Raw genomic sequence first — 13,357 nt, forward strand, 5'->3', positions numbered from 1 at the left:
ACGTCGAGCCGCGTTCCCCCATCAGATACGGTTCCCCCTGCGTCTCTGTAAATAATGACTTATCTATTAACAGAATTGTTTAGAGGGGCAAATATTTCTCATTTAAAAAAAACATAATTTTTAAAAAAATAAAATGTGCTAATAATATCATAATAAAGAGGAATAAACACAGTTAAGGAGTTGTTGGTAAATTATTTTTGTCCCATGTTTTAGAGGGGGAACCGATTATTTCAGACAGGTGAAATATTTGGTTTCCCCCTTGTAACTTTTGCAAAAAACGAACAAATGTCTCCAAATTCACAGAACTTGTTGTCCATGATGAGAGGAATAAACACAGTTAAGGACTTTTTGGTAAATTATTTTTGTCCCATGTTTTATAGGGGGAACCGATTATTTCAGACGGCTGAAATATTTGGTTCCCACCACAGAAATAAATTTCACTTGTCTGAATTTTTTATGTACAGATATGCATCTTTTAATGGTTTAAAATAAAAAAAAATTAATAAGAAAAATCTAGTTATTTCCATGCAGTGTCCAGAAAGAAGTGTTGTTCAGTTTGTAGGGCACCACAGCTGCTTCCACCCACCTCTATCATCATCATCATCATATGAAATAACTTTTTGTCACAACAAAAAATAGTGGCTGGTAAAATATTTGAGTGGCAGGTAAAAAAAAAATTAATTTCCACCCCTGCTCAAAATACTTTAAACTCTAGTTTAATGGCATCTGATAAAACAAATAATAAATGTAAACAAGGCTTTTATTGATTACAAAATATGTGGAAACCATTTTTTTTTTTTATTGTAAGACAGGACTGAACAGGGTTTTTAAAAAGAAGAACATGAGCTGAAGGCAACACACACACACACACCACATGTCTTTGGTGCAGAAATTCATATCCTCCAAATGTTTTATTGTAAAATAAGCAGCACCAACAGTAAAGTCGTGATTCTTTGTTGACAGAAAAGCTGAACCAGAAACATGATTCCTGTCCTCCGTCAGGTGTGGTGTTGTTTCAGGTGACACAGGAAGACGGTGAAAGTCAGCGCGATCACACCCAGGAAGGCGGTCCGAGCCACAGGGGGCACCAGAGTAAAGTTCACAGCCTGAGAAGCAAAGGAGGGAAACACGGATCCATCAGAAAACACAACGTCTTTTCTTTTCCTGAATCTCTGCAGCAGAAAACTCCTCTCACCTGCATCGTGGACCAATACACCACCCCAGCCTGTGGGGACACACTCGTTTATTTCAGGGTCTGTTAGAGAACTTAAATCAGACGAAGCCCAACGTGTTGTACCTTATAAGATGTCCAGAACTTTTGGCGCCAGTCTTCAAGCGGGTCGTCTTTGTGTTCTAAAACACTCAAACCTGAAAGATGAAGAGGATCGATTCATTTGTCTGTTGTTTGGTCGATCTTTGATGTAGAAATTCAGATTCTCCTTAAAGAGACGGCAAGAGTACAAGCCTTTAAATCTGCTCCATCCATCCATCCATCCATCCAGCCATCCATGCATCCATGCATCCAACCAATGAACTATTCATCCATCCATCCATCCATCCATTCAGCTATCCAACCAACCAACAAACCATCTATCCATTCATAGCATTATTATTCACGTACAAGAATCATAAGCAAACTCTTTAGTGTTCTAAAAATTTAAGCACAAAAGAGTAAACTGACAAACAAAAATAGAGAAAGAGAATTTTAAGAAACCACTTGGTGAGAGGAAACATCACAACTTTGCCACCATCCTGCATGTTTTCCTTGTTTCTCTGCTCCAACACACCTGATTCAGTGTTTAAATCCTCTTCATGTTCTGCAGAAGCCTGTTAATCACCCATTGATTCGAATCAGGTGTGTTGGAGCAGAGAAACAAGGAAAACATGCAGGATGGAGGCCCTTGAGGACCATGGTTGGAGACCACTGCTCTGTTCTGTTTGATTGTTTCAAATAAAAGTCATTCTGACTCCATATGCTATGTAACCTTTGAACCCCCAAAAACCAGATTCAGAAAAAGTCATGGTGTATTTCTGTGGTAATTTGAGTAAAAACACGCAGACACAGATATCTCATTCATCCTCAGGAAGTGGAAACAGGACACTTAAGGTCTCCTTTGAAAATGTTTTGAGGCATGCTTACCAACATAAAAAGCACTGATGGTGAGAGGCGCTCCAATCAGCTGGTCCAGCACCACTTTCCCTGCCACCACCCTCACCCCGCCTCCCGGCAGCATCCTCTCCAGCCACCTGAGCCAGTGGTAGTTGAAGTTGGCGTGGAAGCAGAACCCCACGGTTGCCACCCGCGCTGTCTGACGCCAGTCGATGCCGGCCGATGCTGACCCCGCAGCGGGTTTCCCACCCAGAACGCTCTGCTGTATGAGGTCGGCTGAGGCGAAGAGCGCCGTGTAGCCCAGGACGTTACCGATGTACGGGTGGGCCTTGAACGCAGCCCAGGCCCGGTTCATGGTGGAGCATCTGAGCGGAAGGGAAACGCCGCTGTGAGGATGGCTTTTGAACGGCTGCTTAAGAAAATTGGTCAACTCTGAGGCGACTTTACAGAAGAAAATGATGGTTTTCAGTGTGTTATTAGTCTCAGCTGATGATTCATTTTTGTCTTGATTCTGTTTCAGTTAAAGTGCCTTTTAATACCTTTCCACATTTTGTCATATTAGAAGGATTTTATGTGATAGACCAACACAAACTAGCCCAGGAAAATGATAGTTTTCATAATTATTTATAAATAAAATGTGGACCGAGTTTGTGTTCAGCCCCTTTTTCCTGAACTAAGATCCATCGTGGTTACAACCAGTTGACTCAAGGAGTCACCTGAGTGTCATTTAATCTCAGTAACAATCCAGCTGCTCTGTGGAGGCCTCAGAGGTTTGTTACAGAACATCCGTCACCAAACGGGATCATGAAGACCAAGATACACACTCGGCAGGTCAGGGATGAAGGTGTTGAGAAGTTCAAGGCAGGTTAGGTTATAAAACTAAATCCCGAGCTTTGAAGATCTCATGAAGCTTTGTTCGATTCATGATTTAACTCAGCTGTAAGCCCACCAAGACATGGCCGTCCACATAAACCGACAGGCCGGGTAATCAAGAAGGAGTCCAGGGTGACTCTGGAGGAGCTGCAGAGATCCACAGGATAACTTTTAGTTTCTCCATGGAAGAGTGGCAAGAAGAAAGCCAGAAGAAGTCCTGTTTGTAGTTTGGAGATACAGCAAAACACGAAACTGCTCTGCTCAGATGAGACCAAAATGAAACTTTCTGATCCTGAACACATCATCCCCATTGTAAAGCACAGTGGTGGCAGCATCATAGTTACATCACAGTGATGTTTTTCTTCAGCAGGGACAGGGCAGCAGGTTGGAGTCGACGAGGACGTGGATGGAGATAAATACAGCACCACCCTGGGAGAGCGAACCTGTCAGAGGGCTGCGGAGGTCCACCTTCTACCAGGACGACGAGCCGAAAACGTCCAACCAGAGCTGCACCGAGCTGCTCAGATCCGAACGTATTCACGCGTCAGAACCACTCAGTTAAGAGTCCAACTGAGAATCTGTGAGGAGGCTTGAAAATCGGCCGTTCACAGACGCCCTCCGTCCGGTCTGACTCGGCTCGGAGCCGTTTCACAAAGAAGGACGGGCGGAAATGTCAGCGTCTGGATGTGCAAAGCTGGTGGAGACGAACGACGAGAGACTCGCAGCAGGAACTGCAGCAAACGGTGGTTCTACAAAGTACTGATCCTGGCAGGCTGAATACAAACACACGCCACACTTCTCAGATTTTTTTTTTGTAAAAAAAACAAACAATCATTTTCCTTCCACCTCTCCCAGTTATACACTACTTTGTGTTGGTTTACCCCAAGGGTCTCCAAACCTGGTCCTCGAGGGCCACCATCCTGCATGTTTTCCTTGTTTCTCTGCTCCAACACACCTGATTCAGTGGTTAAATCACCTTTTCATGTTCTGCAGAAGCCTGATAATCACCCATTGATTCACCAGGATTGGAGACCACTGGTTTACCCCATAAAATCCCATTAAAATACTTTGAAGTTTGTGGAGGAACGTGACAAAACATGGAAAACTTCAGAGTTATAAATACATTTTGCACGTTGTTCATGGAGGCGGGAAAAAGAAAGTAGTTAAACTCACCTCAAAGTGTGGCTCTTCTCTGCTTTTTCTTCCAACTCCCCAAAGTCCACGGAAACCAACCTATTTTTCTTATTGATTCTCCTGAACACGAAGCAGGAAGGGGAACCGATTTCCAAGTGACAGAGGTCTCCTCACCGGGTCAAAGTTCTGCCCCTGCTGTAAGGGAAACGTGTGATAAAACATTTATCAGCTCGGTGAGAGCGAGATGGGGAAAACACCACATGTGAAGAGGGCTGAGCCAAGTTACACAGCGTGGAGCTCTCTCATAGACTGTCCTGCAAACAAAGACACGACTTACCACAGACTTTAAGAGCTAAAGACCTCTCTGGGCATGAGCACATGCGGTGTCGCTATAAATAGATGCCACTCCTGCCCCACAGTGGGTCGCTCCTCGGAGCCAAATGCTTCACAAAATCTGATAAATATGTCGGACAAGTTGAGCTTTTTGTGTTGGAAATCGGCTGGAGGTGTGAGGCTCATCTGCACCGGACCGGTTCTATTGTTTACGATGAAAGTTTTTGACAGATAATCAAGAGGATTTTCAAGAGAAACTAAAATCAGTGGGCGTAAGGAATATTTTATACCGTTTTGTGCTCCTATGTGCTCCTTCTAGATTGGAAAATCAGCCTTTAGTGATCTCAAATCTAAAAAAGTTTTAAAGTTACTGAACATAAAATGTAAAAAAATAAATAAATAAATCACAACCTATTTACCAACCTGCTGCCATAGATATGTAAAATTCTGCACTTGGAAGGTGAGCGACTGAAATGAAAAGGTCAATTAACGCCGCTGGCAACCATCTTATCTCCTTCCTCTGAGAATGTGGTAATTGGGGACAGAGTTGAAGTTGGACAATCAGGGGCCCTCGTTAACGGCCTCAGCGGTGCGTTCGTGCCTCCCAGCTTTGAACGAGCTGCTTCTTTTTTTTTTAATTTTTATTTTTCGAACACAATAAAAGGCGCCCCGCACTTCCACAAGCGGTTGACTTTTCAGATAATTGCCGCTTCTTCGCTTCCCCTCCCCATCAATTTGTCAGCGTGGATTCCTTTTCGTTCTGCTGGAGGGGAAAAAGAAAAGAAAAAAAGGGGAGGGGTGGCGGCATTTAGGCGTTAATGAGCGCTGATGTTTCTTAACTCGAGCTCCGACCCAATAAAGGCCCCCGCCGACTGTTTATTCGCCACACCTCCCCTCTGAAGCTGCACACCTCCTCTGGCTTCAGTGCAGCACGTAGGGAGAGGCTGACACTCAGCAGCCCAACAGGCACAAAGGTAGGAAGGTTAGTTTAATTTCACAGAATTTCATTTCATTTTTAGAGCAGCTGTGGGCACAAGTTATCAGCTGAAACTGTAATAATTTATTAGCTTTGTTTCTTTTTCTTCATTAAGCCCAGCGGTCATAAAAAGGTCCTTAAAATGCATTTTATTGTTCAAACTTAGGAAAGTTCTGATTTAGATATTTGAAACAAATGAAACTTCTCTTTTAATATTTCTTGTGCAGTCCCATTTTATTTTTTTATTTTATCATAATTTAATGATTTAAACTCTGATTTAAAGGTCGAGGTACTTCATTTTGGAGTTTCTGGCCTATTTTTTCTTTACATTGTACACAAAATGGACCATAAAAACAGTATTTTTAATTATTACTTCTAATTATCATTCCTCACTGGACGCATAGTTTTCTAAGCATGTTTGAAATGCATAAAAAGATGAATTCAGAAGTGCAGAAATAATTATTTACAGCAGCTCTTTGTGGGGTTTTATTGTTAAAATCTAATGTTTTGGCAGCTGGGAAGTTGAAACTATTTCCTTGTAAACAGACAATAATTTAAAACAAAAGAAAATACAACTAAATTAAACCGAAATTTCTTTATTTTTATTTAGTTCAAGTTTACTATTATGAAATATTCATCAGTACAGTCTAGACTTAATGATGTTCTCAGCCTGACAAAAAATGAAGTTAAGGCTCTTCATTTGAATATTTTTTTGTTTTGGTTTGTATCTGTGTCACTTTTTTTTGTTTTTTGCTGTGATTGTCATCACTGAAGGCATCTAGTATTGATAAAACTTACTGTACTAGAAAAAAATGGTTTAAACATTTGTTGTTTTCTTAGGTTTACTGAGAAATTGAATGTGTTTATGTCCTCTCATAGGTACTCTTATGTATCTGTTTTATGTAATTTATGTTCTTCTTGAACTTTTAATTAATAGCCGTGGGGTTTTTATTAAATGTGAAGCACTCGACTGACAGACGCTTAACAAACGCTTGTGTTTGTCAGCCATGCGACCATCCCTCTCTGTGCTGGAGCCCGGGTTGGAGCGAGGTGTCCCCTGGGGTCGTGACCTCTACACCTTTGTGACCTCCGCCGCAGGTCATATGATGCGGACCCTTCAGAAACCCCGCAAGAGCAGACCGTCCAAACGGCAGGTCAACCACCGCCGCTTCCTGCACAACATGATTCAGAGGTGTGTTAGGTGCTGCAATAAAACATGGACACGGAAAATTTAACAGAGCTCTTGTTTTCCAAACTGGGAACCGGAGCCAAAAAACAAACAAATAAATTATAGGAGGGATTTCAAATTATGGGAAATATGTTTGCGTCATGACCTATACAACTTAAACTTCTTTTTTTTAATGTTTTTGAGGATGAAAAACCTAATATGTTATTTTTATGCCTCTAAAATTATATAAATGAACAATTAGAGAATGAGAAATTTAGTAATTAAGAGTCTAAACTTGTCTAAACTTGTTTAATTTATAATATCCCTCTTTTTGTCTGACAGAGAACTGGCTGAAGGCTAATGTCCCAAGCTAAAAGGCACTTAGCTTAGCATTAAAACTCATTGTTTTGTTAACTAACTAGTTTCCCATATATATAACAGTGTGCAAAGTTTAAAATATTTCCTTGTAAACATGTTGTAGTGTTCAATGTTTCTAGTTTTGAACTAGTTTAAGACAATTAAAGGCACTAAAAGTAATAGCAACCCAACTGCTAATTTTAGCATGAAGCTATCATGAGCTAGGCAGCTGCTAGCCTGGCTAGCTCAAAACTGGAGAATTATTGTACACTACATATTACATGTTTTTAAAAACCTTTCTTTAACACATGTATATGTAGTGTACAATGTTCTTTAACATAATATGTATAATGTAGAATATTTTTACAGTTTTGAGCTAGCCAGGCTAGGAGCTAGCTTCAGATGCTAAAGATAGCAGCTAACCTAAATTTAGCATCAATCTCTCAGGAAAAACTATGTTTGTAGGTCAGTGAAAAGAGCTGTATTTAATTTTATATGTGGCAAAAATTGTTTGAATTTTTTTTTCTTATTTCGTTTTATTTTCAACAGTTGCTTCACCCTGAATTTTTTTTTTACATCTGTCTCTTTCAACAGAAAATTTGCAGACATAGAAGCAGCGAACCACCAGCTAGCATCTGCCCTTTATTTTAAGGAGGGAGAAAAGTCGCACAAACAAGATGCTCCTAACCCGTCTCAAAGTGACTTTCTCCAAGATTCAGCAAAATACGGCGCTCAAACGGAAGTGGAAGGCATCTCAGAATCGAGGACTGACGCCTCCACCGATTCGTGTGAAGCTGAGATCAGAGTCAAAACGCCGTCAGACTTTGGACATTGCTGGAAAAGTCACTACAAACCCACTTGCACCACTGAAATGAGCAAAAGGAGCCAGGAAAAAGAGGGAACTCACAGACTGTCTGGATTCTCTTTCAGTAACTCCCCAAAGGATAAAGACTATTTTCCAGAGGCAGAGCTTTTTTGTTCTGAATATGATCACGATCAGAGTCTCTTTAAGCCAATCAACAACCTCTCGGATAACCCTCAACTGCCTCCAAGCAACTCCGGCGCCAGTCTTTTCAACCCAAATGAGGACAACTGTCCTCCTTTCTCCTCAGAGCTCTCTCCTTTGTCTCTCGATTCTTGTGATTTCTCAGTCCAGATGTTCACGGACCTCACGCCCTGCTCACAGGACCCAAAAGCCATCGCCGAGGGTCCGCCGGCGGACATCACCGACCTCTTCGGTGTTGGCGGTTCTTACTCTGAGAGCTGCACGGAGGTGGAGGACTACTTCGACAGCATTTGCTCGTGCCATGACGCCGCCGCAGATCTGTCAGGTGATTCTCCTGGAGTGGAGGGTCTGCACAGATACAGATCCAGCTGTCAGGGGGATCGGAGCGTGACCCCTGACCCCTTGCAGGACGACCGGAGGAGCTCGGGCCTGCTGAGACAAAGGGAGCGCTCAGACGAGAGGCAGGTTGAGAACGTCAAACCGGACGGGAGCTCGAATCTGCTCGCTACGTCCATCAGCTGCAGCTACAACGTCGCGCATCTTCAGGAGGGGCGTCGGCCAAACAACCCGAGTTTAACGCCGTTCGAAGGTGTCGCCCAGTCGTTCTCCGCTCCTGCCCATCATCATGCGCACCGTCCCATACCGACACCACCGCGGGAGGACGACTGGCTGTTCAGTGACATCTTAAAGGACAGACGGTCCCCTTACTGCTACAACTAAAGCTGTACGACTCGAATATTTAAGCAGTCTTGTGCACTTCAAGTGTTGCTGGGTTTCTGAGACCTCGCTCACTGTCGAGCCTTTTGTCATTAAAACACAACTTTGCAATCCTGCAGCAAATAAAACGATTTTTATCTCAGATGGAGTTGAGTTTGTCCGGCTGAAACATGTTAAATGTGTTTTAATTTACATTTAAGTCTGGATTTACAGTAATTTGACGTACTAAATGTATATTTAATGTGAGTGTCATTATTGGATACACTAAACAAAATGTCAAGGAGCCATAATGTGAATAAAAATACGTATAAATGGTGTTTTCTGCATAACAAAGCACTCAGACACATAAAGTTCGAAACCAATGAAATATATTAAAGTTAACCCCAGTCAGATGTTTAATAATTACATTATCAACAACAGAAAAAAAAAAAGGCTAAAACAATAAAACATATTTTCCAAAAATGTTTCAAGTTCCACAGTATCCATAAACAAACAGAAAAAAATGAAATAAAAATCTCAGAGAAGCACCGGCCTCATTTCTTGCTACAGGTAAACAAAAACTCATCGGGTTTTTAGTCTGTCTGAAAAAAAAACAAAACAAAAAAACAAGCCCCGCCATGTTTCGGGCGCCGACGCGACATTTTCTTTTTTTTTTTTTTTTTTTTTTTTTTAGGATATGAGAAGAAATAGCTGAAAGAGACGGGACTCGACCTCAGCTCGAGCGGTGCCGGGCCGCTTTTTATCTCAGCTGGTCGGGTGGAAAAGTGCAGCTTTTTACACAATAATAATAATAAAAAAAAAAAAAAACAGAAATGCAGCTTGCATGTCACTAAAAATAAAGAATACACATACGGCCAAACCGGAACCTTCTGTGACGTTGAACGGAGGTTCTGAGTAGGTTTATTAAACTCCTCGCCTGACCTGGCAGGAGACGTGGAAACCCAAAGGACGGCCGTTGTGTACGGCGCGCTCCTTTCTGTCCGGCGTAGGTTCGATAAATTCGTCAGAAGGAAGACGGGACGGCCAGGTCAACCGAAAAAAAATGGTTTGCTTACGATGCCGATTTGTGTCCAAACTAAAAACAAAACAAAACTATGGGGTTCCATTAGTGCCAAAAATATTTGTGTCCATGTAAGGTGTGTATGTAGCATGCTATGTATATGTTAAGTGATATGTTAGGTGTGTATGTATTGTAACATGCCTATATACTGCGTTGTGTCTATGTTCAGCACAAATCATTATGTCACTTAACATATACACCTAACATATCACCTTAGATATCACTTAACATAAACATAGCATGCTACATGCACACCTTACATAGACACATAAACATATTTTTGGCACTAATGGAACCCCATACAAAACAACATTCAGGACGATTCTGCCAACATTTCGGCGTCACAATCTTCAGTTCTCGTTAGTTCCAATCCGAGGTTAAAGTGTCAGTAACATTCTTTTCTAACTGGGGAACAGGTGAACGAATCGGTGCCCTCCTTAAAGTCAAGACAGGAAACAACCAAAACATCCACCCAGCAGCGCAGCTGTGGCTCAGGACATCCGCGTTAACTGTGCACAAACCACGTGGCTCCGTGTTAGCCGGAAATGAGTTTGATTCATGTTATATTAAAAAAAAACAAAAAAACAAACAGCTGCAATATTTTTGTTTAACACCGGCAGGAGCTGCAATACTGACGTTGTGCACGTTTTTGTCCTGACAGAGGTATATTTCTGACGTACAGTGTCCTAATTTATAACCTGATGTTTAAAACTCGTTTGTTGGGAATGACGTGGATGAGCACAATCTTTTGCCTGTTCGATCAGCAACAACAGGCTGCTGGCTGCATGTTTATATTCAGTCTGGTGACGTTAAAGCGGCACGTCCTCCTGCCTATTTAGTGTTGTTTCTAGAAGGCAACGGCGGCGTCCAATCCTGGTCCCGGAGGACCGCCGTCCTGCACATTTCAGGTGTTTCTCTGCTCCGACACGCCTGGTTTGAATAACTGAGGGATTAACAGGTTTTTGCAGAACATGAAGACCTGCTGGGGAGCAGAAAAACAACTAAAACGTGCACCAGGACCAGGACTGGACGCCGCTGCTATAAAGTCAAACAAGCCTATAAAGTAAAAATAAACGACTCATCTGGAGACTCTGGACAGGGTGAAACAAATACCAGCCAAAGAAAAAGACTTTCATTGTGTTGAAAAACAATTAAAAACATGCTAAAAAAAAAAAAAAAAACCCCAGACATTTAAAACCAGGTTTTCACAGCGGGGTCGTCATCAAAGTGCCTGTTTGGTTGACGCCACAAAGCCGACATTTGCTTAATTAAAACTCGTCTGTCAGTGCCACCATCTTTGTTTATTTTATTTATTTTTTTTAATCTAACACTACTAGTATAAGAAACTGTTTGGAGCCCGGAGCTCATTTTCCCTACGGTCTACCCGCCTGTGAGTTTATTCTGCTCGGGTTCAGAAAGCCTCGACAGGTGTCCGCTCCAGCCGCCTACTTTGTTCTACCGCTACTCTAATTTACTACATATTTATGTCCCTTTTCTCATCCGTACGCCCACCGTTTGGGTTAAGCACGAAAGCTCCGTCTGATCGGTAATTTACACAGATGATCAGTGCGGTGAATATAAAACGCAGTGTCTATCAGCCTAAGAAAGAAAAAAAAACAATAAAAAAACAGATTTGGATGAATTAATACGACTCTCCCTGGGATGTTTCTGCTGTCACGAAAAAAAGCATCCTTTTTTTTTTTTTTTTCCTTTTTAATTTTTTCTTTTACCCGAGAAATCTCTCATGCAAACTCGTCCCCGAGGGCCCGGCGCCGTAAAATCCGAGCTGTCCACGAATGTAACATCAGCAGAAATGATCAGATTCACATGCTCCCTCCCTCCCCCCACCACGAGACTGAGCACCCAATAACTTAAGGTTCACATTCGATATAAATTATACAAATTTATGAAGCGATATGTAAAGAATTAAGTTGAAGAAACTACCACTAACTGCCTACCAACGTACGAATCTAAAAAAAAAACAAAAACAACGGGATTTGTCCGCCTTAATGTGGCGTGGCTGAGGGTTGCCGCTCAGCTTTTTCTGGCGATGTACAAAATTCGATCTGATCGGCACAGGTTTGATCAAATATTGCTCAATAACTGCTATTTGCACGACTTCGCCTGCCTCTTTAGTAAACCGACACACGACGGTGTTTCTCGGTTCTCGTGTAACGCGAACGCTCACCGGATTGTCTCGTTTCTCGCTCAGATATCGGATTTCTGCGTTCAAACAAAGGGTCAAAGATGGCTTCGTAAAAAAAAAGACGCAACCACCTTAATTTATCCTGCGTTTTGTGTACAGCAGAAGTTTTGTTTGGCATTAAAGAGGTGTGAATGTAGAAATCGTCAGTCTTGTGTGTTGTATTTCAAACTAAAAACCAATCGCCTCGTTGTAACGTTAGTTGTCGTGTTTTCTCTATTTGTTGAGGAAAAAAAAAAAAGAAGGAACACATCAGGAGGTTGTTTCATTGTTATAGCACCTATTGAATGTTTTCTCTGACGTTGCTTAATTTAAAACTCAGCGTTATGTTCGTGTCGCTCCCCCGCTGCCCGCGAGCGTCACTCGGCGTTGTTCACGCTGTAGGGCGGCGGAGGGTCCAGGCTCTGCTCTGAGGAGGGAGTCTGTGAGAGTCCGGGGGAGGGGGTGGGGGAGGCAGGGGGGTCCTCCGAGTCCGAGTTCTCCAGGGAGAGGTCATCGACCAGGGCTCTGCGTCCACGCATCGTCAGGGGCAGCGGAGCGCGCCTGGACGGGACGAGAGAGGGAGTTTCAACACGCTGAGCCGAGCCGAAGCAAACAGACGGGTTCGGCTGATATTTTTCCTAAATTCCTCTTTAAATAAATTAACAGAGCTTCTACCCAAAACATAATCGTCACAGTTTGAAAACACTTGGTTTTGTTATCTTACTGAGGCCTGGCTCCTGGCCACCACTTTGTCCTTGTCTCCCATTAATAATCAGCACACCTGTTACCACTCACTCATCAGTATACTGCACATCCTGCTTAGCTTTCCTCAGATCGTCCGTTTATTTTCACGTCATGTTTCGCTGCCTTTCTGGATTCTTAACTTCAATAATTAAAATCTTGGTTCATCATCATCTCGCCTCCTTGCCTTTTGCTTTAAAGCTTCAAAAATAATATTACACAATGATATTGATTACATAAATAAATCACAAATTTAGGTTTTAGTCGATATAATACAGCATGTAGCTGCTCATTCTGGTTACCTTTCAGGGTGCTTTTAATCTTTTAACCTAACTTCTAACATAGCTTCCCCTCCCTGACTTGGATTATTCCTTTAAACAATTAAAATACACAGAGATAGAAATAAAAATGCCTGTAGAGCTTCCAACATACACATACCTGTTGGACACAAGCTTTATGAGGCAATGAGTTGGATTTAGTGTCAAGCTTTCAGGCTGCGGCTGACTGAGAACTTCCTGATTCACTCGTTTCTTACAAGCGTGTAGAAGAAACAGCGACGAGCGCTAAAAATGTGGAAAATCTTCCTCAGAAGCAGTACTCCACCTGTTATTTTAGCTACAGTAGACAGCCGCAGTATGTGATTGACAATATGGTTAGGTGTTACGGTATTTTTAGTTTGTCCAGTGTGAATGAAAAC

General features: G+C 42.2%; 2 protein-coding genes across 5 annotated transcripts in view; both read right to left on the reverse strand.

Moving 5' to 3' along the window:
* Window positions 1-879: 879 nt before the first annotated feature.
* si:ch211-120k19.1 (uncharacterized protein LOC563199 homolog) lies at window positions 880-4,571 on the reverse strand. The gene is made up of 6 exons (XM_017415503.3): window positions 4,455-4,571; window positions 4,157-4,312; window positions 2,141-2,475; window positions 1,298-1,368; window positions 1,196-1,225; window positions 880-1,106 (listed from the first exon to the last, which is right to left on the reverse strand). Exons 3-6 carry the CDS (start codon window positions 2,463-2,465, stop codon window positions 999-1,001), a joined length of 534 nt encoding a protein of 177 aa, XP_017270992.1. The 5' UTR covers window positions 2,466-2,475; window positions 4,157-4,312; window positions 4,455-4,571; the 3' UTR covers window positions 880-998.
* A 4,743-nt stretch (window positions 4,572-9,314) lies between these two features.
* myh14 (myosin, heavy chain 14, non-muscle) overlaps window positions 9,315-13,357 on the reverse strand; it is a 29,339-nt gene continuing 25,296 nt past the window's right edge. For all 4 annotated transcript variants that reach the window (XM_037980573.1, XM_037980574.1, XM_017415490.3 and 1 more), the window contains one exon: window positions 9,315-12,480. The gene's annotated coding sequence lies outside the window, so the exon portion shown is untranslated. The remainder of the gene's footprint in view (window positions 12,481-13,357) is intronic.

The sequence above is a fragment of the Kryptolebias marmoratus genome, linkage group LG16, assembly GCF_001649575.2.
Source record: "Kryptolebias marmoratus isolate JLee-2015 linkage group LG16, ASM164957v2, whole genome shotgun sequence".
Lineage (NCBI taxonomy): Eukaryota > Metazoa > Chordata > Actinopteri > Cyprinodontiformes > Rivulidae > Kryptolebias > Kryptolebias marmoratus.

Coding starts and splice junctions, on each gene's coding strand:
- si:ch211-120k19.1 (XM_017415503.3), bottom strand. CDS start 2,465: ATGAACCGGGCCTGGGCTGCGTTCAAGGCCCACCCGTACATCGGTAAC. Junction 1,226..1,297: donor AGTTCTGGACATCTTATAAG/GTACAACACGTT, acceptor GTGTCCCCACAG/GCTGGGGTGGTGTATTGGTC. Junction 1,107..1,195: donor TGTATTGGTCCACGATGCAG/GTGAGAGGAGTT, acceptor TTTGCTTCTCAG/GCTGTGAACTTTACTCTGGT.